The sequence below is a fragment of the Lithobates pipiens genome, unplaced genomic scaffold, assembly GCF_037356315.1.
Source record: "Lithobates pipiens isolate NorthernLeopardFrog02 unplaced genomic scaffold, aLitPip1_a1.2 Scaffold_19, whole genome shotgun sequence".
Taxonomy (NCBI): domain Eukaryota; kingdom Metazoa; phylum Chordata; class Amphibia; order Anura; family Ranidae; genus Lithobates; species Lithobates pipiens.
Window position 1 is genome coordinate 403,073,500 of NW_027507764.1, and position 23,587 is coordinate 403,097,086.

The 23,587-nt window shown below is 43.1% G+C and overlaps 1 protein-coding gene across 9 annotated transcripts in view; it reads left to right on the plus strand.

Annotated features, from left to right (window-relative positions):
- Positions 1-23,587, plus strand: part of SPIRE1 (spire type actin nucleation factor 1) — a 249,298-nt gene that overhangs the window by 31,799 nt on the left and 193,912 nt on the right. For all 9 annotated transcript variants that reach the window (XM_077492410.1, XM_077492411.1, XM_077492412.1 and 6 more), the window contains exon 2: positions 15,100-15,134. In XM_077492410.1, coding sequence (XP_077348536.1) covers positions 15,100-15,134 — 35 coding nt within the window. The remainder of the gene's footprint in view (positions 1-15,099; positions 15,135-23,587) is intronic.

Below are 23,587 nucleotides of genomic sequence, written 5' to 3' on the forward strand. Positions count from 1 at the left end.
GCTTACCTTTTGTTGCAGGTTGTTTCTCTTTGACCCCCAGCAGCATCTCCACGGGGAGAGGACTCCTGGAGCTCCTGGTCCCGCCATCTCACGGGAGTAAGGACCCTCGGAGTGCCGGCGTCGGGTGCCCGGTGTCCGCTTGTTAGCGCAGGGAGGGCTCTGTTGCTGGCGGAGGCCGCTGCAGGTCAGCGGCATGGCTCCGTTTTCGGCGCCGGGTCCCGGGCGGCGACGGCGTCGTTCACGGTGACGCACGGGCGCTCTGAGGGGGCGTGGCGCCGTGGTTCAGCGCCTGGAACGCAGGGGTCATGGGGCGGGTCAGGTGACCGTGTGCTTCCGCTTCCGGCCGGCCTTGATGACGCGGCGGCCGGGAAAATTTAAAATGAGAGCTGTTTGTAAAATAGCTGCCTCACTCAAACGATGGAAGAGTGCAAGCCAGCTATGGCGGAGACAGGCGCCCCCAGCACCGGTCCAGCCCAGGTACGTAAGGTGCACTGGCACCCTCTGCTTTACTGTGGGTATGTCTTTGTTTGTTCCCCCCTCTTGGGGGCCTGTCGCTGCAGGTCAGAGGTGGACTTCGCTCTGACCTTTTGCAGCCTAGTTCTGGGGTCTCACTAGTAGGTCTGTTTGGTGGTGGGTCTCTGCACTGGCTTGGTGTTAAGCAACTGGTTGTTGAGAGCTTTTAGTGAATTAAACCTGTATGTCGTTTCAGGAAAAATCACTAGGAAAAGCTAGACCAGGTCAGAGAAAATGTCCTTCCTGCAAAACCCCCCTCAGAGATTCATGGCAGAAGGCAATGTGCAGAAATTGTATCAGAGAATTGGTGGAAGAGGAAACATCTCAACAATATAAGGATTTGTTTTCTTCGGTTAAAGAGCTGACAAACTCTTTGAGTTCAGTCAAGTCCATCCTGATACAAAACCCTCCCGCACAGACCGAGCCTCAGAACTTACCGCCCAGCCCCAGGGCGTCGTCATCCAGACAGGTGGAAACTGAAGAGTCTGGAGACGAAGGGGGTAGTACTCTCATCTCCTTCAGGGATTCTGAGGAGGAGGAAGAGGAAGAAGATAGCAGGGGCTCCAAATTCAAGCTATCACTAGAGGAAGTAGATGATATTTTAAAAGCAATCTACACTACTCTAGAAATTCAGGAAGAAAGAGTACAACTGTCAGTTCATGACAAAATGTACCAGGGGTTGGACGAAACAAAACGGCGAGTTTTTCCTGTCCACAGGGTCCTCTCAGACTCAGTGGGAAAGGAGTGGAAGGACCCAGAAAAAGCCCCTTTCTTCTCTAAAGCTCTCAAAAGAAGGTTTCCCTTCGAAGATAAGGACTCAGAGGTTTGGAATAAGAAACCCAGAGTCGATGCAGCTTTCTCGCAGGTATCCAGACGAACGGATCTAGCCTTTGAAGATATGGGGATCCTTAAAGACCCAATGGACAAAAAAGCTGACTCCATCCTTAAAAAAGCTTGGGATGCTGCGTCAGTCAGTCTAAAACCAGCAATGGCAGCTACGGTGGTGGCCAGGAATCTGGAATGTTGGGTAGAGAAGCTGAAGAGCCATATTGAGGCGGGGACACCCCGCAAGGATCTCTTAGAGTCCTTTCCACTGATCCTGAATGCAGTCAAATACATGGCGGATGCATCAGCAGAATCAGTTAAACTGGCCGCTAGGTCTTCGGCTCTTGTAAATTCAGCCAGGAGAGCAGTTTGGCTGAAAACATGGTCTGGGGACACTGCCTCTAAGGTCAAGCTGTGTGGTCTTCCCTTCTCGGGTGACTTGCTCTTTGGTCCTGATTTAGAGTCTGTGCTGGATAGAACAGCCGATAAAAAGAAGGCTTTTCCAGTTAAGAAAAAGCAGATGGCTAAAAAGAATTTTCGTGCTTTTCAGCAGTCCCATAAAAAAGACCAGGAGCACAAGAGCAGATGGGGTTCACAGAAGGGCAAAGGCAGGGGTGGAGTCCTCTTTAGATCTCCCCCAGAGCAGTCCCCTAAGAACAAGTGACAATATCTCCCCAGTGGGGGGGAGACTGTCAGCTTTTCGCGAACAATGGGACAGGCTGTCTCCAAATCTGTTCGTGAAGAGCGTTGTCGATCAGGGGTACAGGTTGGAGTTTTCAGAACCACCCCCGAGCAGGTTTTATGTGACAACATTGCCAAGGGATCAGGAGAAGGCCTCTGCAATGAAGCTGTTGTTACAGGAGCTGATACAGCAAGAGGTTCTGATTCAAGTCCCAGTAAGCCAGCAGGGCGGGGGTTTTTATTCACATATTTTTCTGGTGAAAAAACCCTCAGGGAAGTACCGTCTAATCCTGAATCTGAAATTCCTGAACAGGTTCATTCGGTACAAACATTTCAGGATGGATACAATTTTCTCCATCACAAAGCTGTTGACCCCAGAATGCTTCATGGCATCCCTGGACCTAAGGGATGCCTACCTTCATATACCAATTCATCAGGCATCGCAGCAGTTCCTGCGCCTGGCATTGAAGGTAGGGAGTTCGGTATGGCACCTCCAATTCAGGGCTCTGCCGTTCGGACTCTCGTCCTCTCCCAGGGTCTTTACGAAGATTATGGCAGAGGCTTTGGAACCCCTGAAATTGAAGGGGATTCCAGTTGTTCCTTATCTGGACGACCTTTTGTTTTTTGCAGACTCCAGGGAGCAGGTCCTAGTCAATCTCCAGAGGGCCCAGTCTCACCTCGAGGGCCTGGGATGGCTTCTAAACCTAGAGAAGTCAATCCTGACCCCCTCACAGGAAATGAAATTTCTGGGGTATACATTAAATTCGATTCTCCAGAAAGTTTTCCTGCCGTTGGAAAAACAGGAAAAGTTACAGCTAGCTGTACAGCGGATACAGAGCAACCAGACAGTCTCAGTCAGGATGGCTATGGCAGTTCTGGGCCTGCTTACGGCAGCAATCCCGGCTGTTCAGTGGGCCAGGTTCCATTCCAGACCCCTTCAGAGGGAGGTTCTGTCAAGCTGGTCCCATCAGGATCCTTTGGAAAAACAGCTAAAAATTTCGTCAAAGACGAAAAGGGCTCTTTGGTGGTGGAGAGACCAGGCAAACCTCTCAAGGGGCCTGGTGTGGACCTTTCCTGTGGACAAGCGCCTTACTACAGACGCAAGTGCCTGGGGCTGGGGAGCCCATCTGGATGGTCAGACATCTCAGGGGGTCTGGTCCAAACAGGAAGCTCAAAGATCATCCAACTGGAGGGAGTTGAAGGCGATCTTTCTGGGTTTAGTGGCATTTCAGCAGAGTTTGAGAGGCCACCATGTTCAGGTGTTGTCAGACAACACAACAGCGGTTACCTACATTATGAAGCAAGGGGGAACCAGAAGCAGGAGCTTGATGGAGCTGGCCAATCTGTTGTTAGCCTGGGCAGAACAGAACACAGCCTCACTATCGGCAGTGCATCTGAAGGGCTCTCAGAATTTGTTTGCGGACCTCCTAAGCAGGCGCAAATTGCTAGAGGCAGAATGGAGTCTGAATCAGGAAGTGTTCCTGATGATCTCCGAGGCCTGGGGGGTTCCTCAGGTAGACCTTTTTGCCAGCCAGCAGAACTCAAAGGTGGACAGATTCTTTTCTCTTCACCGAGGAGATGCAGCAATAGGGTTGGATGCATTCGCTCACCCCTGGCATTACCAGCTGTGCTATGCCTTTCCCCCCTTTCCTCTAATTCCACTAGTACTGAGGAAATTCAGGGAAGAAAGGACAGACTTAATACTAGTCACTCCTTTTTGGCCAAAAAGACCCTGGTTCGCGGGTCTTCGAAACCTAGCCTCGAAGCCCCCATGGAGGTTACCACTCAGAAAAGATCTGTTATCCCAGGGGACAGTAAGTCATCCAGAAGTGGAACTCCTGCAGCTAACCGCCTGGTTTCTGAGGAGGACCTGTTAAAGGCTAAAGGTCTCTCAGATAAAGTAGTAAAGACCCTGCTGTCCAGTAGGAAGGCAGTTACACAGGCAATTTACATGAAGGTCTGGAAAAAGTTCAACTCCTGGTGCAGTTCTAGAGAACTCAAGGTCAAGAGCACGGTGTCCGTCTTGGAGTTTCTCCATGAAGGAATGGAGAAGGGTCTCGCAGCCAGTACCCTGAAGACTCAGGTGGCTGCCTTATCAGTTTTCTTTGAAAAGACTTTATCTAAAGAAACTTTAATTTCTAGATTTTTTAGGGCTCTTGCTCGAAATAGACCAGTAGCCCTTAAAGACTTTCCCAGTTGGGATTTGTCTACAGTTTTACAGGGTCTCTCGGGAGCACCGTTTGAACCCTTACAAGAAGCTTCTTTACAGAAGGTGGTTTTAAAAACAATCTTTTTGGTGGCCATCACCTCGGCCAGGAGAGTCAGCGAGCTCCAAGCTCTAGCTATTACAGAACCCTTCCTTAGAATTTATCAGGACAGGGTGGTACTGAGGACGGATCCAGCATTCCTACCGAAAGTATCCTCAACTTTCCATCGATCACAGGAAATAGTGTTACCTACATTCTCTGCAAGCCCAGCAAATGCAGGAGAGGAAGTTTTTCACACATTGGATGTGAGAAGATGTCTTTTACAGTTTCTGAAAGTTACTAAAGAATTTAGAAAATCAAACGCCCTCTTTGTGATATTTTCTGGATCACGCAAGGGGGAGAAAGCTTCTAAAAGTACGCTGGGTAGGTGGCTTAAGTTGGCTATAACAGAAGCCTATAAAGCAAAAGGAGAAATACCTCCCTCAGGTATTGCTGCCCACTCTACTAGATCCACGGCAGTTTCCTGGGCTGAAAGGGCCGGTGCCACGCCTGAACAAATCTGCAAGGCTGCCACTTGGTCCAGTTATTCGACATTTCTCCGGCATTACCGGTTAGATCTACTGTCTGCAGCAGATCAGGCCTTCGGCAGGAAGGTACTGCAGGCAGTAGTCCCGCCCTAGGGTAAGTTTCTCGGTTATCCTCTCCGGGGTTGTCCTGAAAGGCGATTTGAGAAAGACTCAGTTAGACTTACCGGTGACGGTATTTCTAAGAGCCTTTCAGGACAACCGTTACTTCCCTCCCTAGGTTATGCTTAGTAAATGTATTAAGTTCTACCATGGTGTTGTGCTTTCTGTGCTTTGTTTTCCAGCGTCGGAAGGCCACAATAACTGAAGCCATGGAGGAGGAGGAGGTGTTTTTAAAGTGGGCATGTGTTTCCTGATTGCAAGGTGGAGCTACTCTCCGGGGTTGTCCTGAAAGGCTCTTAGAAATACCGTCACCGGTAAGTCTAACTGAGTCTTTTTTTTGCACCAAGTTGTCACTAAATGATATATTGCTCACACATGCTATGGGCAGAAGTCAAATTACACCCCAAAATAAATTCTGCAGCTTCTCCCGAGTACGGGGATACCACATGTGGGGGACTTTTTGGGAGCCTAGCCACGTACGGGACCCCGAAAACCAAGCACTGCCTTCCGGATTTGAATATAAAATGCTACCAAAAAACCTGTTAGTGATGGCAGGGATCAGGCCTGACTCTGCGATCGCTGCAGTTATGTGTTTAGTGTTTTGTAAGTGACAGTGATCGATCGATACTGCACTTGGGTGGGCTGGGCAGAGGGGCAAAACGCAGGTGCCAGCAGGTATTTGGGCTGATCCCGCTAACAATGCGTTTTTTTGGAACCCTAAACTGCTGGGGACGCTAGTATAGATCTGATCAGATCAGATATTGATCTGTTCAGATTCTATACCACTACAGGAGGTGTATGCTTTGCGTGTGGGTGTTAGCGGTACTGGCACTAACCTAGCGCTGCCTGGGGCGACGCAGACCCTGACCCTAAAACCTAATTGATATCACCCGCTGGGTGATCAGGGGGTTAAACCTTTAACACTTATACGGTGATCAGTGGTGAAAGGGTTAACTAGGAGCAATCAGGGGGTTCAAATTTTTATTAGGTAGTATATGGGGGTCCCTGGCGCTATATAAAAACCTGACGGGGAACCTAAATAACTAACTGGCTAACCAGCGTCACCAGTGACACTTATACTGTGATCGCTGGTGAAAGGGGGTGAAAGGGTTAACTAGCAGCAATCAGGGGGTTAAAACCATTATTGGGTAGTATATCGGGGTACCTAGCGCTATAAAAACCTGGCGGTGAACCTAAAAAAATAACTAGCTACCTAGCGACACTGATGCAGCGTTCAGAAAAATGATCGCTTAGTGACACTGGCAAAAGGGGGTGAAAGGGTTAACTCTAGGGGCAATCAGGGGGTTAAATCTTTATTGGGGGGTGATAGGGGGCTACCCTGGACCTAACACTAACTGTCCTGACAGTTTTTACTGTCACAACTGACACTGAATGCATTGATCAGTAAAGAAATGATCAATGCAATCAGTGACACTGTGACTGGGGGGGGAGGGGGGATCGGGGGGCGATCGGGGGGGGGGTTTGTGTGCCTGTGTGTACCTACATGTCAGTGTAGTGTTGGTGCACACTTACTTTTACTCTTCTCCTCGTAGTCCGGTCAAAAAGACCGCCCCGAGGAGAATGACATCACTTCCTCCTTCCTGTGTAAACAATACACAGGGGAGGAAGCTTCTCATTGGCCAGGAGCGATCCAGAGGGGGTGGCCGAAAACCAACGGCCATCCCCTCATCACGGAGCGCTCCTGGACCGAATCGGACCGCCGTAACCAGCGGGAGGGGGTCCGATCGGACCCCCCACCCGCTGGAAGGCAATCACGTAGATGTACGTGATTATGCCTGCCTGTGCCATTGTGCTGACGTACATTGGCAATACGGCGGTCCTGAAGTGGTTAATGTTACCTATAAACTATACAACTCAGTTGAACAACAAACAGATATCTTTTAGGTGGAGGGAAGTGAAAATAAAAAACTAAAATATGGTTGCATAAGTGTGCGCCCATACACTAATACTTTGAAGCACCTTTTTTAATTTTATTACAGCACTCCGTCTTTTTTGGGTATGATTCTATCAGCATGGCACTTCTTGACTTGGCAATATTTGCCCACTCTTTCTTTCTTTTTTTTTTTTTTTTTTTGCTTTAACACTCAAAATCTGTCAGATTGCGAGGACATCTCCTGTGCAGAGCCCTCTTCAGCTCACCCACAGATTTTCAATTGGATTTGGGTCTGACCTCTGGCTGGGCCATTCCAAAACTTTAATCTTCTTCTGATAAAGCCATTTTTCGTTGATTTGGATGTATGCTTTAGGTCATTGTCATGCTGAAAGATGAAGTTCCTCTTCATGTTCAGCTTTCTAGCAGAAGTCTGAAGGATTTGTACCAATATCGACTGGTATTTAAAACTATCTATAATTCCCTCTTCCTTGACCTAAGGCCCCTGCACCATGCTTCATGGCAGGTATGATGTTCTTTTGATGTTGTTGTGCCGTGCTGTTTTTGTGCCGTGCTGTTTTTGTGCCAAAGATATTTTTTGGAATTACGGCCAAAAAGTTCAACCTTGGTTTCATCAGACCATTACACATTTTCTCACATGCTTTTGGGAGACTTCAGATGTGTTTTTGCAAAATTTATCCGGGCTTGGATGTTTTTCTTTGTAAGAAAAGGCTTCTGTCTTGCTATTCTACCCCATAGCCCAGACATAATAAGAATATAGATGTTTGTGTTCCTATGTACCACACAGCCAGTACTTGCTGGGTATTCCTGCAGCTCCTATAATTTTGCTGTAGGTCTCTGTGTAGCCTCCAGTTTTCTTCTTGTCTTTTCATAAATTTTGGAAAGACGTCCAGTTCTTGGTAATGTCACTGTTGTGCCATATTTTCTCTACTTGATTGTCTTCACTGTGTTCCATGGTATATCTAATGCCTTGGAAATTCTTTTGTACCCTTCTGTCTGATACCTTTTAACAATAAGATCCCTGTGGTGCTTTGGAAGCTCTCTGAGGACCATGACTTTTGCTGTAGGATGCGACTAAGGAAATGTCAGGAAAGGGTGGCAAGTGCTAAGGGAAAGATGTAAAGGGGAGCTATACTGTAGGGAGTGATGTGGAGGGAGGCAAGTGCTGTTGGGGTGAGGGGGGTGATTTGAAGGTGGGCAAAGCTGTGGGGAGGGGGGGTGGTTATATGAAGGGGGCAGTGGACACTAATTTGAAGGAGAAACTAAGGAGGTACTGCGGATGGATTGTGAACTAAAATGAGGCGATTGTGATGGGAAGGACATTGCAACAAACACGTGTTTTCGGACCTCTGTTGGAAGAACATTTTACTGATCAGACCTCCATTAATTTTTAATTCAATCCCCCTGCTCTAAGGAAACGGCACAGCTCAGTTTTTGCCCGATTGTCGAGAAACTCAAAGCAGTCAACAGTAATGACACGTGTTGCCTTCAGAGATGAGTTCATTGTGATTACTAAACAGTCTTGGAGGTTTGCGATATCCATAAGTGAGAAGAAGAAGAGCCTACAGGCTTACTAGGTGTTGTCAAAAATCGTGTTAATTACTTCATTTACAGATTTAATATATTTGTTAGTGGGTGTGGAGTTCATTGTGTTACAGTAGCTTCCACCACCCTCTTCAAAGAGATAATAAAAGATCAAGGCCAATTCACTGCTTTGATTAAGATGATGAAGTAATAGAACTGAATATCTGGGTTTTTACGAGTCTCTTAAATATTTGATTGGTGTCTTTGTCTGTTTAATAGCGTGATTGTACTGTAGAAAGTTTGCAAGGCTTGTGCTTAAAAAATCCGCTTTAGTCACCAATGATTAGGGGTTATTCATACTTCCAGACCTTATGACATAACCTCAGGAGGAGATGATATAATTGCCTTTTCCTTATCGGGGATGCTGGAGTGTTTTTTTTTCGTTTTTGTTTTTGTTTTTTTGTATATAATTTTTTTTGCTTTGTTCTCAAATCTGAACTCTAGATAGAAAGAAAGTAAATGAACATATTTAAATTCAGTTATGCATTTCTAAAAATAAAATACCACTGTTGGTTTGCTGTAAACATCTGCAATATTAATATTCCAAGGGGAGAGGCAAGTGAATCGGCCAATCAGGTTCTACTGCATTGCATAGTGTTTGCTGTCTAACATTAGGAGTCTGACATTGGAGGAGATTCTGGTGCAGCTGTACATGGTAGTCAATCGGCTTCTAACTTTAGCTTTGTTCAATTGAGTTTTGACAATAAAACCTGGAAGCTGATTGGATTCCTTGCAGAGCTGCACCAGATTTTTCACCATTCCGTTTTACTAAATAACCCCCATTGTGTCATAATTTTTATTTTATTTTTTTACATCTGCCGCTGTCCGATCCAATCCTGCCTGCAAAAAAGAAGACAAATGGTGGTCCTATTTATTTTCCATTCATCCTTTGCATCGGATTGAAACAGACCACCTATTGCCCCATAGAGGAAAGTGGGACTGTGTCCGTGTCTGCTCTGCACTGCAGAGCAGACACGGACCTGTCATCCGCCTGCTCAGCGGGGATCAGTGGAGCGATTTTACACCCCCCCCCCCCCATTCTAGCTCATTATGAAATACTCCTCTTAGAACAAGGTGTTGGTAACTCAGCTGGTCCACGCCGAGGGAGATGACATGTTGCCTCGGCGTGTCTTCCTGTTCCACTCAGTGCTGGAGCAGCGATGTCACTCCCGCGCATGCACGTGGGAGACTTCTTTCCGGCAAGGTCGGGCATCTGCCGGGCTTTCAGCCGAGAATCCCCTGAGTGCATGCGCTGCTGCAGTCAGCGGCTTATTGCACGGGAAATATCTCCTAAATCGTACAGGTTTAGGAGATATTTTTTTATTTTTTACCTACCGGTAAGCCTTAATTACAGGCTTACCTGTAGGTACAAGTTTAAAAATAGACTATGCAACCGCTTTAAGCATAAGCATCTGGATGTCCTTCCATCAGGATATGTCAAGATACAACATCTCAAAACTTTAAGCTGACAAAATATATTTGGTGGAAATATTGGTGAGGTTAACAATATGTATTAACATAGAAGGATATAATTCATTAGTAACCAGGTCATGGGCTATGTAACAAATTCTTTAGGGACCAGTTACATAGAATCCAAATGAAAAATCTGCTAAAAAAAAAAAAAAATACATTTTATCAGATGTATACACAGCAAATTTTATTGAGGCATTAATCGTTAGTTTCCGCAGTCCTACAAATTTTACAAAATTCCTACTAAATATAAAAACTTAACCTGTATTGAGTTAATAAATAACAAATATTTGTAAACATTACATTGTGCCTTTTTGAGACATGGTGAAAATCAGATGTACGCAAAAATGTATTTGAAAACCTGGAGGTTTTCCTTTTTCACTTACAGCTTTCAGAATTTATAAAAGACCCCCCCAAACCATACATTTTCTGAAAGCACTTGGCCAGTAGAAAAAACATAAGGCGCCACTGATTTTTAAGGCAGCGTGATATTTGCGCAAATGTTTATCAAAACAATATTTTTGCTAAAAATGCACTACACTAAATTCATTAATAGTGGATTTATATATGGCAAAATTCCTACTAAATAGAAAAGTTAAAACTGTATTCAGTTAATAAATAACAAATGTTTGTACATTTTAAATGGCACCTTTTTGTGAAATGGTGAAAACCATTATCTCTAAAAATCTGGAGGTTACCACTTTTTACTTACAGCTTTCGGAATTTGAAAAGACCCCTCAAACTAGACATTTTCTGAAAGCACATGATCCATAGAATAAAAGTGCTATAGATTTTTTGGGCCCCGTAATAATTGTACAAATGTTCATAATATCGCTGTTTTCACTAAAAATACACTAAAATCGTTATTAGTGCACATAAACATAACACCTTAAAACTTCCTGCTAAATTTCTAATAAAACATCATTAACATGTGGCATACTAAAGCGTGCGCCCATGGAGGGCCATGTTTACCCACACTGAAATGCACAGGTGTTCCGTGCATCCCCGTACAGGCAGTCCCATTTATGTCAATTGGGATACAACGGCTGCACAGGCATAGCTGCTGTTTCAAATCTGAGATCCACGTGGGTGTGGATACATGACCCCGAACGTAGACAGTGTGAGCTCAGGGACATGCATGCGGACCTACATGAATGTAAAATTGGGAACAACGGCTCTGTTCGTGCAGGTGCTACATCCTAAATTACATCAACTTTGAGATATCAGAGGTCTAAACAGAACCCCATATCTTTTTATTTTTTGAGACTGAGAAAGGAACTGAACAAAGTAATTTTCTCTGCAGTACTTTACTTGAATGAATAAGGAATCTGTATAGAGATACACAAGGCACCCCTGAAGATGCCTCAAGGCACCACAGAGTGCCTGGGCACCCCGGTTGAAAAAGGCTGGTCTAAGTAAGGGTGAACTAACCCGTTAAGTGGACTTTTTTTTTGACTATTTTTATCCAGTCTTTGTTTTCAAATTTATAATGGGTCTCAGGCCTCAGAGATATCTGCCTGATTAATGTGATTTGTTCATCTCTTCTGGCTTGCAGCCAATAGAGATGCCTTGGAGTGGTGGAAATGTACCTGTATGGTCTAACTGCTCTGATTTGCTTGGTGGCCTATGTTAAAACAGATCAGGGCGTTGCTTTTTTTTTTCCACATCAGTACTTAATGCATGTGTTTTAAATAGCATTTTCAATGCTATTGAGTAATATTAATCGGAGACCTAAACTGTGGTGTAGCATCAACCAATCTTGTCAAACAGACCTATTTATATGTCACTCATGCTTAGTGATTATGTCAGATGCATCTATTTACTCCACTTATTCCTGTCATGCATGGCCAGTCCTATAATCCAAGGCAGTGTCTCCTCTGAAGGATCAATGCACCTTACTGAGTAAATACTCACATGTGTGATAGTATAACAATCATAATGCATTATTAGCAAAGAGTTGACGTAATGCAAGGACCTCCCACAGGAAAACTCATAGGACCATAATATAGGATGTGGAAGGTTTTGAAGCTCTGTTAGGGTTTATTGTTTTTGTCTCAACATGGTGACCATTGTCTCCAGTACAGGAAGTGATGGGAAATCAAACGTTTTTGAGTTGTCACAGAAACTGGAGGCGAGGAGAAATCTTCCAATGGGGAAATCTTTTAGCCCTTGTACACACGGTCGGACATTCCGACAACCAAATCCGTCGGATTTTGTCCGATGGATTTTGTCCGAAACTGTTGCATGCACACAGTCGGACAAAGTTGTCAGAAAATCCAATCGTACTTAACATGATAACGTTATTTCGTTAGGATGGGACTGCGTTCAGGCTAGTAGCCAATAGCTTTGGTTTAGGAATTTGATCTGAGCATGCGTGGCACTTTGTCCGATCGGAATTCTCTACACATGATCGGACAAAGTCCGATCGGATCATGTTGTCGGAAAATTTTATAGACAAGTTGGAAAACTTGGTCCATCAGATACTCAGACGGAAACAGTCCGATGGAGCCCACACACAGTCGGATTATCCGACAACACGGTCCGATTGGACACCTTCCGTCGGAATGTCCGACCATGTGTCCAAGGACTTAGAGTTATAACACAAAAGGGATTTCCTCTCGCTCGTTCCTCTAGGACAGGAAATTGTTAGCAACAAAAAGGAAGAACTCAGTTCCTTACTATTCCAGGGGTTTCCAAACTATGGCTCATATGCCAAATGCAGCCTGCTTCAGGACTCTATCTGGCCTACAGATTTGGTAACATTTCCCCTGCTGCACTGTGATCATCCTGTTGGTTTCTAGAAAAGCCTGTGACCTGACAACCAGTGCTGTACCTGCCCCAGCAAGGTCAAGTCCCCACTGCTGCATCATCTTTCTTCATGTTGATTGGCTGCCAGAAGTGTTACTTTCATAGCCAATATAATATTTTTGTCATAATTTTCATCAGGGCATGTTTCCAGTGACGAAAATAAAACAAATGACTCAATTGACGAAAACTATGATGGAAATCCATTCCAATTTTCGCCAATGAACGAAAATTCTAGAGAAATGCAAAGCGATATTAAAGCCTATTTTTTCATTTTTTTTTTTAAATAACAAACATGTTATACTCAACTGACCTGTACAGTGGTTTTGCACAGAGCAGCCCATGTCCTCCTCTTCTCGGATCCCACGCTGGCACTCCTGGCTTCTCCCTCCTGCCAGGTCCCCCTACAAGCAGCTTGCTCTGGGTGCCCCAAGCGGGCGCTCTCCCAAGGAGCTGCTGTGTGTCTGTTCACACGTGGAGCTGTGGTACTGCCCGCCCCCTCCATCTCCTGATTGGCTTACAGGCTTTAGTTGACAGCACAGCAGGAGCCAATTGCTCCCACTGCAGCCAAAAACCAATCATGAGTGTGAGTGTCCAGAGAGGCAAGGCTCTTGTGGACATCACTGGATCGAGAGAGAGCTCAGGTACGTATTAGGGGGCTGTTGCACACAGAAGGTTTTGTGCTTTTACAACCACTTTTAAATTTGTGCATTACAATTTAACTAAACCCTTTAGAGTTTAGCTGACTAAAATGATTTTAGCCTACTAAAATGCACTGCAGATTTTAGTCGCCTACAACAATTCAGATGACTCAGATACGACTAAATCTAAAATGGTGTTTTAGTCAAGACTACGACGTTAAAATTGAACACTGTTTGCTAGGATCCCCACTGTCCTGGCAATCAATGTGCTTGCCCCAATCCCTCCCTCCATCCATAGCGGCTCTATCTCCGGGCTACCGCTCTGACGTTACACTAACTACAGCCATGCTTATAAGTAAAGTAAAGGTAGACCACTGATGGGGATTCTGATATAAGGGGGTCTCCAAGGGCCAATATGAAATAGGGGTCTCCTAATGTGTACTATGTTGTAAGAGGTGTTCTGATGCAATATGTGATATAAAGCCGAGGACACAGAATCAGAAAATCATACAAAAAATACCACATCAAAGGGATTTGTATGATAATCTTAATACAAAGATTTTGAGAGCCGATCAGGACTGGCTGTGTGAAATTATCGGAAGGGACATCTTTCTTGTATGATACCAGATCATACCATTTTTGTTTTAATCAGTACAATTTTTGTCCGAAAATGCAATATGTTATATTCCTTCTGAATTTTTATTCTGCCGTAGAAGAATTTTCGTAACTTTAATAACCTTCATTTTTGATAAATGGAGACTAGTATGCAAAAAACAAACCAAAAAAAAAAAAGCGATCATTTGTCCGATTTTAATCTCAGTTTGTACCAGGCTTTAGACTGACTCTGGAGGGTACCCTGATGTAAGCCGATACTTTGCTTTGGTGAAATTTTTTTCTCTTTTCTTCTGAATCCTATCGTGCTTACTTAAAAAAACAAAAAAAAATGATTCATTCTTATTCACTTATTCATTGATTTAAAAACTTTTCTATTTCGGCCCGTGAATATGTGTAAAATATGAAATGGGGCCCTCTTACTGAAAAATTTAAAGACCCCTGCTCTTTTCTATGTAAAAAAAGTAAATCACTTTACATAGAATTCAGTATATCCAATGATCCGTGACAGTTGACACTGACAAGATTGCAACTTTTGTAATGCTGACTATATATCTATATAGATAGAGAGAGATATAGAGAGAGATATAGAGAGAGATATAGAGAGAGATATAGAGAGAGATATAGAGAGAGATATAGAGAGAGATATAGAGAGAGATATAGAGAGAGATATAGAGAGAGATATAGAGAGAGATATAGAGAGAGATATAGAGAGAGATATAGAGAGAGATATAGAGAGAGATATGGAGAGAGAGAGAGAGAGAGAGAGAGAGCGAGATATAGAGATATAGATAGAGATATATAGATATATAGATATATAGATATAGATATAGATATTATTATACTATATTGTTTGATTTATCACACTTGTCCCTAGAGGTAAATGGGTTGTATGTATGTTAGAGATAAAACAAAAAAAGTGAAGATTCTTACGTGTACGAGAATTATATTATTCAGTATTTTTCAAAATTGTACAGTTTTTTTTATTTCTATGTAACGATCGGAGACCCTTGACTAGATTGCAAGTAATCTTGAAAAGGTGAACATAGCCTTGAAAACTAACATTTTTTAAAAAGTCCCATTTCCTTTTTTATGTATATGGATGTTCATTAATTTTAATGTTTTGTGTTGGTCTAAAATTTTTATTTTTTTTCTTATTTCAGATGGGGCAAGTGATTCCAGATCCTCAGAAACAGAGGTAAGAAATCATGTTTTTGACAATGTAAATCTAGGCAGGAGCATGGCTGTCCTGTGTTGGGCTTGGTAAAGGGCTGCCTATATATTTATGGCTACAATGAATACAGTGCCATTTAGGGTGGATCTCGGGAGAGAGCTGATTAGTAGATCCACAGACTTTTCAGAAACATTTTGTTTTCTAGATTGTAGGGCAATGTGAAGGAAAAAGTACTTCCGAGGTAGTAGTTTAAGACCCCATTCACACTGGGATGCTTTGCAGGCTCTACAGCGCTAAAAATGGCGCCTGCAAAGCGCCCTGAAAGAGATGCTGCTGTCTCTCTAATGTGAAAACCCCAAGGGCTTTCACACTGGAGCGGTGCACTGGCAGGACGCTAAAAAATGTCCTGCTAGCAGCATCTTTGGAGTGGTGTATACACCGCTCCTGCCCAATGGGGCAGCAGCGATTTGCAGTGGTTTTAAATCTTTTGCAGGCACTAGCGGGGAGGGGGGGGGGGGTAAAAGTGTCCCGCTCGTGACCGAATAGCACCGCAAAATTGATGATCCAGTGCTGCTAAAAATAGTGGCGCTTTACCGCCGATGCACCCACCGCCCCAGTGTGAAAGGGGCCTTAGGATTAGGTTATAGATATAGTTTAGAACCTACAATGTCTCATCCCATGGCAATGCATCATTCATTTTTAACAGTATCCCAATGAACTAACGCTGCACCTGTGTTGCAGCGTGCCATAACGCAATATTGTGAGTTATGGTGCAGGTGAATGTTTTTGGTTTGTTGCCAGTCCTTTGAAATAAAAGGCTGCCTTACAGCAGTGCGAATGAACACACTGCTTTGGCTTGCACAAATGTGAATGTGATTTTAAAATTAAATATCGCTTATTATTATGAGGTCTTATATCCAGCCAGTGGGTTGTACTATAGCGTCCATTTTGCCTATGTGTTTATCACTTTTGTTAATGCTGAAATGCCATATTGAAGCATATACACGGTATGCTATCTTAATTCAAACACATTTTTAGACCAGTGACTCATACCTTATTGTATAGTCAAGTTAGAGATTTCTACAAAGGAAGCTAAAAAGCAGTCTGCTCTGGGAACCCTTTATTTTGTATTAAATGTTTAATTCTCATAAACTATATATAAACAGTGAAAAACTGATAAAAAAAACATCAAAACTTAAAGTGGTTGTAAAGTCAGAAGGTTTTTTATTCTAATGCATTCTATGCACGTAAGATAAAAAGTCTTCTGTGTGCAGCAGCCCCCCCCCCCCCCCAACACTTACCTGAGCCCCATCTCTGTCTAGCGATGTCAATGGCCGTCTTGGCCATCTGGGACTCCCCCTCCTGATTGGCTGAAACAAAGCAGCAGCAACATTGCCTCCCGCTTCTGTCAATCAAAGTCTGTTAGCAAATCTTGGGGAGAGAAGGGGTGTGTCCAAACCGCAGTTCTGTGTCTGAATGGACACACGGAGCTGCAACTTGGCTCGGGTGCCCCAATAGCAAGCTGCTTGCTGTGGGGGCACTCAACATGAGGGAGGGGCCAGAAACAGAAGTACCCGAGAATGGCTGCTCTGTGCAAATCCACTGCAACAGGGCAGGTATGTTTTGTTATATTGTTATTTTTATAAAACAAAAACAAGACTTTACAATTACTTTAAAAAAATAAATCAATAAACCATAAAATGGACCCCAAAACTGTATTAAAGTTTTTCATTAGATTAGGAAATGGTTGTCTGATTTTTGCTACTGCATTCTGAAACTGTTGTGAAAATAGTTCAATGGAGTGGTAAAATGAAAATGGTCTCTTTTTCGGGGATATAACTTATAAGCTATATTCCATCACCCAAATCGCATCTAAAATACATATTTTTAATTAAAATATATTTCATACCTTTTGACACCATTGCCTCTATGGATTCCTTATTGAAGTATTCATGACACAGATCTTACAATCCAGTACACACAAATGACAGTAACCAGAATATTTACACTGTGTGTGTGTGGTTTTACAGGTTGTTTTTATGAACTTGTCAAGGTTGCTTTTGCGTGTCGTATTCAGATCGGTTATCTGCAACTTTACACAGGAATAGAAAGTCACTCATAGCGCACCTGTCGCTGACTAATGTACAGGGTGTGTCTCGTTTTTTAGAAGATGGCTTATACAAGAATTTGCTAACAAGAATTTCCTTGCTATCTTTATAAAGTTCACTCCTCTATATATGTGTATTTTTAAAGTGGAACTACTCCCTAACAGTTGTGATAATATTAGTAGGTAGGCAGTGTGATAGGTAAAGTGTGTAAACTGCACTATGGAGTTGATTTACTAAAGACAAATAGACACTGCTCCCCTCATTTACTAAGCTATGAGGCAAATTCCTTTGCAGAGTGCACGGTTTACTTGCCTTTAGTAAATCAATTCAAATGTGTTGTAGAGTTGACCAAATGTCAAGACTTGTCACTTTTAAAGGAAAATCATCATGGGGTGTTTTTTTTTTAAATCCAATTTTAAATGTATTTGTTAAAATGATGGTACAGTAGAGGCTCTCGGACTTCAGGCTTGCGTTGTCGGCCATTACTTTATGGGATGAGTCGCTACATACGATGAGTTCTGTAAACAAGAGGCTTTTTTCGACAAGGGAGATGAAGGAAAAACATGCTAAAACAAGAATTCTCAATATTTATATGGAATATTTTATATTTATCATTTTATTTGAATAATGGACTATAGGCCACACACACAAAGCTTTCTATGCAGAGCTGCACCAGATTTTTGGCAGTTTTGGTAAATCAACCCTACTGTGTAAAGCCTTAATGGTGAATTTTTCAAGTGTCTACAGATATCTATATTGTAATAAGGTTTTCATAGATGGAGCATTCATTTTTTTTCTACAGGTCCTCTAAAATAGTAAAATTACAGTTTCCTGTTGAAAGTTAGCCATGGTTTTATCATTTTTTGTTTTTATGGCATGCATTTTATTTTTACACTTTTTTTCTGTTATTGGCTGAATAGCATATTTTTTAGTGCTTTTTATTGCTTGGAATTCCAACCTGCTTGTTTTTGCGTTTTTATGTTGGCATGTTAAGTGGCATCCTCTTTTTTGATAGTTGTTTTAGCATGGATCTTTAAAAAATAAAATTATTTGCAAAGGAAAAATCCTATTTTATCACTTGATGTTTAACCACACTCTTAGGTTGCTTTTACACTGAAAGCGCCAACCCTTAGCAGTAAAGCGCCACTCATATAGCGGTGCTGTGCCGCTTTTGCACCACTTTTTGGCCGCTAGCAGGTTGCTTTTAAGCCCAAAAAGGGACTTTCAAAAAGGCTTGTGTTGCAGTGCTTTTTGGATGCTTTGGAAGCAGTGTCCATTCATTGCAATGGGCAGAGGTGTTTTGGGAGCGCTGTATACAGCCACTCCCAAACTGGCCCAAAGTTACTGCTTGCAAGACATTTCCGAAAATTACCCTCAACACCCGGATGTAAAAGCACCCATAATGAATAGGAGGCAGTTTTCAGGCACTTTGCAGGTGCTATTTCTAGCGCTAAAATGCCTGAAAACTGCCTCAGTATGAATGGTCTTACATATGTATCTACCAAATTTTTGGAGCCCATCTGAAGTTCTTAATGTAATCAAATAAAACCGAGTCTTACAACTGGTTCAATTAACAATATACCAATGCACACTCTAGGTTGCTTGATATGAACCCACAGACTGGCGTTTTTTCTTTTTTAGGTCATATCCCACAGTGTTTCAAACTTGTTTACCCAGAGTATCCGTCACCTCCACCACCCTTGTGCTTGCACTGGGATTTAGAGTTTCTCTGTTCTTCAAGGATTTTTGATTTATCATCTCCTTCAAGGAGCAGTTATGAGATTTTTTCTGCCAGTAGTTATCTCAATTTGGCAAGCTAGTTTAGAGTATTTCCTATTCATTAGTATCCAAAGTGCAGATGAAGAAGGCAACATGGTGTGGTCATTCCCAAAATAGTTTTTTTTTATCCTGATTTTATAAGTCTTGACAAGGCGATTTATTCTGTGTATGTGGAAACACGTGAATATGAAGTTTCCAATTCCTTGCAGTCATGTTGTTTGAAACCAAAACTCCAAATGTGGTTTCCACATTCAAAAAAACAAAATTCCTTTCTGTGCAGAGCTCAGACAATGATTCCCACCAATTTGTTCTAAGGAGTAGACAATGGCTCGGCAGGAGAGATTCTCGTCAGCACTATATGTGTTGAGGGAATTGTGCAGATTTCTTTCCTGCAACCCGTGGTTGCCGAAAATAAACTTGCACCGTGTATGGCCAGCATTGGGCAAGCCATAGATGATGAAGCTTTTTTTTTTCCTTATTTTTTTTTCTTTCAACCAGCCTGTTGGGAAACAATAAAAGATTTTAATCCTGTGATTAATCGAGGGATTGATGTGATTGATCGAGGGATTGACTTCTATACAACCAGCCTGCCCGTTGATGGATTGAATTGTGTCCGGTCCCATCTGAACCAAAATACAAAGTATAAAAATACAAAAATCGTGCTCCTCACAATCCCTAAATAGGACAGCACACGTCGCTTCCTGTTCACGAAACACAGGTGGACCACAAACGTAGTGCATATTTTAAATATTTTGAATAAAAGGTTTTTTAAATACTACACCATGAGGTTATCCATTACATTTTCCATTTGCCAATGAGACTAAGGAAGAATTATCCAGAGAGAGAGAGAGAGAGAGAGAGAGAGAGAGGAATATCGCATAGTTCAATTCTGACTGTTCTATTTCCCTACACTATCCGGGATATTGATGGATGAGTGGCCTCAGCTCCATTCGGAGATGCACTTACATGGAAGTGCTTTTTGACCACCTTTTGAGAAAAGGGGACAATTTTTTCTGGTAAGTGCAGAGTGTTGTCACCTGGGAGCACAGATTGATGGATTATGTTTGTCACCAAGTCACCTTTTTTAGTATTGATTCACAGCAAGCACCTTTATTAATATTTACAGCGAGAACTTTTTTGGATTTTTAAGAATTATTTGTGAATTGCACTGAGACCTTTTTTAAGTACCCTATATAGCACAGTTTCATTATTATATTTAGCACTTTATAGATTTGGCATGTAGCACCCTCTACATTTAGGTAGGTGCTAGAGTAGTGGGCAGTGGGTTTTTGTGTATACTGCTAGTGCAGGTAAATTTAGGCTGTTCGTTTTTGATCTGGGAGCAGGGGAGTGGTTTTTAGTGTAGCTGCAGGTAACTGACATATACTTTATCTCTCTGGTGCCTCTTTTTCCAGTGAGAATGTTCTGGAAAAGAGGGAGGGTTAAAGTGCTGGAGGGACATGGGGTTCATTTGGGAGCCCTGACCAATCTTTAACTAGGATTGGCAGATCTCCTATATATACCCATGGTCAGCCTGTTGTGGGAGGAGTTGGGTGGTAGAACTGAATGATGGAGACTGTCGTGGTCTGAGGGAGAACCCCCTTTCTGGGGAGGGGGGGGGGGTGGTGGTGAACTCAGGCCTGGTGCTCGGGAGCTGGGAGGGAACCTCCCTTTTTTAAACGGTTATTGAGAGGTGTCCTGGAGCAGGAGGAAGACAGTTGAGAGCACTGCCAGACAAGTCATTCAGGAGTGATCCATGCCGGGGTCGGCGAATGAGAAGCTCTGGGAGACATGCCAGGATTTGGAAGTGGCGCGCGAGAGAGAGACTGTGTTGTTTTGGAATCAAGTCGTTGCAGCCACAAGGGCTGGCAGGACTTTCATTGGACGTGCTGGGAGCAGTAGTCCACCAAGGATCAGTTAGCACAGTTATCTTCTCCATCTAAAATGGTTGCTAATTGGAAAATGTTAGGACTTATTCAGAGTGAGGACTAGCCATGTGCTAACGGTGACAGTGGTCTGGAACTGGACAGTAAGGAAAGCAAGTGATCTCAAGTAGTGTGCTGGAGGAGATGTGAGGTAGTAGAGACTACTTTAGAGTCAACTACATTTTATTTAGTGTTGAAAATATTTTTATTGAAACATGTCAAGTAAAAACAATAAACAGTAACCATCATGAGGCAAATGCAGACAGGAACAGTAACAGGAGTACAATTACGGGAGGCCGGCTAATGACAATCGGCCATAGCCGGTCCCTGACGGGAAGCTTGGAGAGTAGAGGAGACGGCCTGCTCACCGATCCATGAGGCCACAGTAGTGAGAAATACTCATGGGTTACTACATGAGGCATTATTTAGACAATAACATAAAAAAGATAGAAAGAAAGAGAGAAGAGAGAGGAGCTAAGTAAAGAGGAGCATGGCGGTATAGGGGAAAGCTAAATAGCAAGAGGAGAGGAGGGAAAAGGGGGAGGAAGGGGGGGAGGGGGAAGGAATATGGGCAGGGGGGGGGTAGGGTAAGGGAGAGCCCACAGTGTCCTCATGTGTTCAAGATTTGGTTCATTAAAGTGTCGGAGGAAGAGAAGCGGAGCCAGATCAACCATTGAGAAATAAATTTGGCGTAAGTGTCATTGTCCAGTGCCAACATCTCCTCCATTCTCATGGTGTCATTCATAATCGATACCCACCGTGACAATGGGGGAGTGGTCGTAGTCTTCCAATAAGCAGGTATCAGCTGTCTAGCAGAGGACATAAAGAAACGGAGCAATCTTTGTCTCTGTGATTTAATAGACCCGGGCAGAATAGAGAGTAATGCAATTTTTGGAGAGATGGGAACCGGAATATCAGCCAAGAGATTATAACATTCAAAAACCTGTGTCCAGAAGGGGCGGATCCTCTCACAGTCCCACCAGACATGCATGTAAGTTCCGACTGAAGCTTCACAACGCCAGCAGGTGGCTGGGGTAGATGGGAAAATCCTGTGTAAAGTAACAGGGTCCCTGTACCACCTGGATAATAGTTTGTAGTTCTTTTCTTGAGAGTAGCAGGAGATTGTTGACTTATGTGTGAAATGAAAAGAGGTATGCCATTCCGGCAAAGAGATGTCTTCACCCAAATCCGCAGACCACAGCCTGGTGTAGTGTGGGAGTTGATCATGTGCTAAAGTCTGCAGTAGGTTATATAAGGAGGACAGTAAGTGTTTGGGAGTTTCTGGAAGCGAGCACAGTTCCTCGAAATTGGTAAGCTTGCGATGTATTTGAGAGGAGGAGTGTAGGCGTTTGGCAAATGTGGACACATGTAGGGCCATGAGCCAATCTCCGGAGTCTGTCACGGAGACCGGGGTCCCCTGAGAGGGATGCACAAATGTATGGGCTTGCGGCCATTCTGTGCGCTTAAAGGGTCCTAGGGAGGCTGCCCCTGTACTTTGTGGTAAAGCAGGATGGTCAAAGAGGGACGTCAAGGGGCCCGGATCCGAGGAGAGAGTGGTGTTTAGCCCCGTCCTGTACCACATCGTCAGGGAGGCTAGAGTCAGTGGGGACAAGGATGTCATACGAGAGTAGTCCTGTTTATAACCCCATGGAAGAGCTCGGAGATCTACAGGAGAAAGGTCCTGTTCAACAGACACCGAGGCCTTGCAGGAAGGGCGAGAGAATTTTATTTACATTACTAAAGATTCATCATTTGGGCATCTGTTGTAACTTTTTCCCCATCCAAGTTTAATCCCCTAATAAAAAACACAAAAACAAGCAAGAGACTTCCTCGACTGGAAAAGTGTGCTTATAATGGATGTCTGACCAACAGGGTGATGTGTGGACACTAGAACATGCAGTGACCCCACAGGGCACCGCTGCAGGTATATTTAGCGATTTGTGAGGAGCACAATTTTTATCCTTCCGTTTTTTATTTTTATTTTTATTTTCTTTACTTTGTCAACATTATTCAGCTTTTATAGCTGTTAAGGCGCACAGCTCTTCCCTAAGGGTGTTGATTTAATTTTTCTGCAGGTAGCATAAGTGTTACAATGCTATTCCAAAATCTTAGTCTCAAAAGGGTCGTACACACGATGAGAATTTCAGAGAAATTCTCGTTTTTTTTTTTTTTTGTTTGTTTGGAAAATGAAGAGTTTGCAAACATTTTCGTATGCCAGAATACAACTTAAGAAGTGATGTAATGTGTTGTATTGTATTTTTTGGATGAGAATTGTTAGTTCTGATATCGTGCAAGAGAAGTTTTTATGTTTGTCCTATCTGTTAATTTCAGATGAACTGTTGTGATCAGCTCTAGAAAGCTGTGTATGAACGATCAGATTATCGTGTTAGGGCTTCGAAAACTGTATTTTTGTACAATTTTCTGACTGTGTATAGAAGGCTTTAGTCTTTCTTTCCTTTACTCATTTTCAATCTTCCATCATTGTGCAGACACAACAGAGTGTGCTTATCTTTGCGTTTTGGACCTTTTTTGTCTGTAAGCGCTTTTTGCTCTTCAGGGATTAAGAATACTCCTGTCTGCTTCTCAGCTAGAACTCCTTAATTGTGCAGCTCAGAATGGATCAAGTCAGAATCCTGCTGCTTTCTATGTAGACATCTTTATTAAA